Below are 4,783 nucleotides of genomic sequence, written 5' to 3'. Positions count from 1 at the left end.
TATGTGGCTTGGATGATGTAAGGCTACTGTATTTTAATGCCTTATATGTATGTATGCAAACATGTATATGAAAGTTTCAAATATTCTGTTCTATATATGTCTGCATGGTTCTATGGACTATGTAACTTTGTATATTTGCTTCCGCAGCCCCTGTTATACATATTATTCCGTTCAGAGGCCTTCAGTAATCCAAGGATTACTGGCTGGTTACGATGCTAAACCTTTAAGGGCGGGTTTGGGTCGTGACAACTCATCTCTCTTCTTCTGCAAAATCACCATACTCTTCCTCAACTACCCGTAATCAATCTATCTCAAAATTGGAACATAATCGCACAAATTTGACGGCGAACTCACAAGAAACTTCTCTATCAATCCTTCAACAAATCGCTTTCCCAACAAAAAGATATAAATTAATATAAAATAAAAAAATAAAAAAAGAAGACAATTGCAATAAGTAGGCCAATTAACAGATTAGATTCAATCTGAATCCGTTAACAAATGCCCAATCTCGTAATGTTATAAAATCTAGGGTTAATTATACAAATAGTCCATGTACTTTACACGATATGTCAATTTGATCCCTGTAGTTTCAATTTGCTCGATTTTGCCCCTTAATTTAACAGATTGTGTCATTCTAGTTCAATAAATAACGGTTGTTAAATTAATTTAACGGAAGATCAAATAATGTGTTAATTTGGTTCCTATAGTTTTAATTTTTTCGATTTTGACAGAGACTAAATTAACACATTGTGAAAAATACAGGAACCAAATTGACACATTATTTGACTTTCCGTTAATTTAACTTAACAACCGTTATTTATTGGACTAAATGACACAATTCGTTAAATTAATGGGCAAAATCAAAAAAATTAAAACTACAGGGACTAAATTGACACATCGTGTAAAGGACATGATCTATTTACATAATTTTCCCTAAAATCTATGATTTATCTAATTTGTAATAATATGATCTGATCTGATTTACATACTTTAACTTTTACTTTTGTGTGTGTATATATATATATATATATATATATACATGGGGGATTGAGAACTTCTATATTCCATGATTGTAATGGAGGTTCTCTGTGTGAACTTTGTTTGGAAAATAAGTTCGATTTTTTTATTTTTTTTTACTATTTTAATTAAGGGCTAAAAACCACTTTTGGATTAGATTTTTTAATTTTTTAAATTTTTGTGATAAAAAAAATAAAATGATTATGATTTAAATGTGATATTTTGTCTTATTAACTTTTTTGTCTATTTTGTCTTTTTATGACTATTTTAACTAAAAAAGCCTTCTAACCCAACATGCCAAATGAGGGTTATAATATCTATGGGTTGTGATATTAATATTTTAAATTTAAAAAGAATCATTACAAACCCTTAAATAATGTAATGAAGATCTTCCATTATAACTTTAGAATGGAAAGGATCATAATTCATGCAAGGCAATAACATCCCCCCACACACACACACACCAACAAAAAAAAAATTATATTAACTTGGTTTAAACTTCTTGCACTTTAATTTTTATCTTTTAATCTCTCATAAAATAAAATAAGCCTAAAATTTTAAGTATGATGTGTGGCTGTCATTATCTATTATACTTATTTCGTGGGATAAATTCCAAAAATTTTGAAATGTTATTTATAACATTACAATAAAATACAATACGATAATCACATAATGATATATATATATCAAATCCAATAATCCTATAGTAAAATCACATCTAAATTCAATTGGATCATATTTTCGAATTGAATAATTGGATAAACTTGATTAAGATGATTTCTTATTCAATCTGTCAGATCAGATGGGATTCCGATTATGGAAAATCTGATCCGTTGACTAGCCTAATCATAACTAGCTAAAAATAAAGATCCATTAGCACACTTCAATTTTGAAATTGAGAGAGGAGTTCAAGTGCATTTTTTCTTGGAATGCACACGACCTCTAAAGCTTCAGCCTTGAGCAGAGGTTTTGAATCTATGATCAAGCTCTTTTTTTCTCGAACCTCCTCCAATTCAAAACACTGAATAAGTGAGCCCAAAGCCAAGGAAATTCCCCGCACACCCATGTTGGCACCAGGACACGCCCTCCTCCCTATTCCAAATGGAACAAATTTGAATCCTTCTCTTTCCCCTTCAAACCTCTCCGGCTTGAACTTGTCAGGCTCTTCCCAAACCTTGGGATCCCTATGCAAGCCCGAAGCATTCACCAACAGAGTCGTACCGCGAGGTATTTCAAATCCCCCAACAGTGCAATCTTCAGATGAATAACGTGGTAATAGAAGCGGCGCAGGAGGATATAGCCTTAGGGTTTCATTGATGACACATTGGAGAAAGGGAAGCTTGGAAAGATCCGAGTCATCTAGCAAACGCCTATGTCCAACTTGGTTGTCAATCTCTGCTCTGGCCTTCTGGAACGTCGACGGATGATTTAAAAGAAACGACACTGCCCGTTCCATCGTGACTATTGATGTTCCTGTTCCTCCCAAAAACATCACCTAAACACATGTTAAACATGTCTTAACAACATTAAAAATTAAGAAGTCATTCAACTTAAGCCTCTCCCAACCTCATTACCTGAATTAAAAAGAAAAATATATAATTATGTGATGTAATAGCCATTTTGTCAAGCCCCATGAAAATGATGGATATGTATTATTAACAGTTTAGTCAATAGAATAGACTCATTCAATTAGCACAACTTAGAATTTTCATACCCTGTAAACAAACTCACAAAAATAATGTGAAGATAAGAATACGAACATAATTTGTAAATAAAAAAACTTCCTCATACCTATTTTTTCTCTTAAAAGTAAAAATGTTATTATTTAGTGGTTATATGGTGGTGATGATGGCGGCCGCAGCGGTATTAGTAATATTATAGTACCAAAAAATCATTTATTTTTAAAAATCATAAATTGATAAAGATCGATCCTAATAGAGAGCATACATCAATCATTATTGTATTGAAGATGCATACATTGATGATAAATAATGAAGTAAAACAAGTAGGAAAAGGAAAATCATATAACACTTACCAGTATTAAACTCTTGATGAGATCGTCCGTATAAAAATCAGGTTCCGATTCTTGGAGGCATAACAGAGTTCCGATCAACGTTTTCTTATCGCCTCCCTCATCGGCTCTCTTTCGCCGAACCTGATCAATCAAACCCTGCAAAAACTCATCTCTCTTCTTCTGCAAAATCACCATACTCTTCTTCACCCCTCCGTAATCAATCCATCTCAAAATCGGAACATAATCGCACAAATTCGACGGCGAACTCCTAAGAAACTTCTCCTTCAATCCTTCAACAAATCGCTTCCCCAATTCCGTCCCTGCATCCTCATCCCTCACGCATCGATCACCAGCAACGAGCCTCGTCGTCATATTGAATGTCAATAGAGTGAACCAGTACTCCAAATCCACCTCTCGATTCCCAATCTTCATCAAGTGAGAGAGAATGTTACGAATTTCTTGTTCGCGGACGATCGAGGACTTCTGGAGGCTTTTGGAAGAGAAGAGTTCAACGACGGCGAGGCGGCGGAGGCTCCGCCACAGGTCGCCGTACGGAGCCCACACGACGGCGGTGTAATTGTAGGTTAAGTAATCGCCGGCGATCGATCGCGGGCGGTTCGCGAATACGACGTCGTTCTTGGTGAAGCATTCTTCGACGGCGGAGGGAGAGGAGACGACCAGGGTAGGCCGAGAGCCAAATCGGAGAAACAAAATAGGACCGTGTTTGGATGATAAGTGATTTAATGCTTCCTGGGGTGAGTTTTTGATGAGGTGGAGGTGGCCGATTATGGGGAGAGCGAAGGGGCTTGGTGGTAATTTGGAATTGCGATGGAAGAAGTGTTTGAATATGACGAGTGAGAAGAGTAGCAGAGCCAAGTAATAGGGCAAGTTTTCCATGACAAAGGGAAGCAAGTTTTAGTGTAGAATTTGGAAAGTTTGGTTGTGATCCAGGAATTAATTTGAATGTGAAGTTTGAAACACAGTGACGCGTTTTAGGGCAAATCTAATTACATATACCTCTTCAAAGTTGAGCTAAATGACAGATATTATCGAGATTTTAGAAATTACAGATATTTTTTGAGATTTATATTTTCATAATAAATTGTCCCTTGAGATTTATATTTTTATAATAATTTATTCCATAATTTGTTATGCAAATAGTACATTCAGAGGAGTATCTATAATTTCTTAAATCTTAAGAAATATCTGTAATTTTGTTAAATCTCAAAAAGTATAAGTAATTTGCCCTAAGTTTTATAGTGATATACTTGTGACAGACATTCTTGGCCTCCAATGGCTTGTCTTGACTTGGATTTTGTCTACCTCTAGTTTTAGGGCATTTCACTTAACTTTATCTATACTATACATTAAGTAAAAAGAAATTTTTAATCCTCAAAATTTGTGAGAGTTTTAATATTTCAATCTGAATTTTTTAAATTTTTATTAAAAAAAAAAACTCAGCATTTATTGATTTGATCAAAATCCCTTTATCAACATTTATTAACTTTTTTTCAATTCATATGTATTTCCACATGTATGCATTTATTGATACAATCTTCTGATCAGTATTTAAAATCAACTCATACAAGTAATTATAGATACAATCCGTGTATAGTTACTGCAGTACCCTTTTCAACTTTTCCCATATACTATGGTTGGTGATAAGATTGTTAAATTATTTTTATAAAAATCTTGAAAAACATAATTTATATATTAAAAAAAAATCTAAAACAAATATAAATATTTATAATT

At 33.7% G+C, this 4,783-nt stretch overlaps 1 protein-coding gene across 1 annotated transcript; it reads right to left on the bottom strand.

Moving 5' to 3' along the window:
- Positions 1-1,755: 1,755 nt before the first annotated feature.
- Positions 1,756-4,090, bottom strand: LOC114300539 (cytochrome P450 81C13). The gene is made up of 2 exons (XM_028245404.2): positions 3,053-4,090; positions 1,756-2,512 (listed from the first exon to the last, which is right to left on the bottom strand). The coding sequence occupies exons 1-2, from the start codon at positions 3,926-3,928 to the stop codon at positions 1,901-1,903; spliced, it is 1,488 nt and encodes a 495-aa protein (XP_028101205.2). The 5' UTR covers positions 3,929-4,090; the 3' UTR covers positions 1,756-1,900.
- Positions 4,091-4,783: the final 693 nt, after the last annotated feature.

This window comes from Camellia sinensis, chromosome 3, assembly GCF_055761805.1.
Source record: "Camellia sinensis isolate YWXY chromosome 3, ASM5576180v1, whole genome shotgun sequence".
NCBI classification, from domain to species: domain Eukaryota; kingdom Viridiplantae; phylum Streptophyta; class Magnoliopsida; order Ericales; family Theaceae; genus Camellia; species Camellia sinensis.
Note: the sequence above shows the minus strand (reverse complement) of the source record. Positions and strands in the feature narration are given on the sequence as shown.

Coding starts and splice junctions, on each gene's coding strand:
- LOC114300539 (XM_028245404.2), bottom strand. CDS start 3,928: ATGGAAAACTTGCCCTATTACTTGGCTCTGCTACTCTTCTCACTCGTC. Junction 2,513..3,052: donor TCATCAAGAGTTTAATACTG/GTAAGTGTTATA, acceptor ACATGTGTTTAG/GTGATGTTTTTGGGAGGAAC.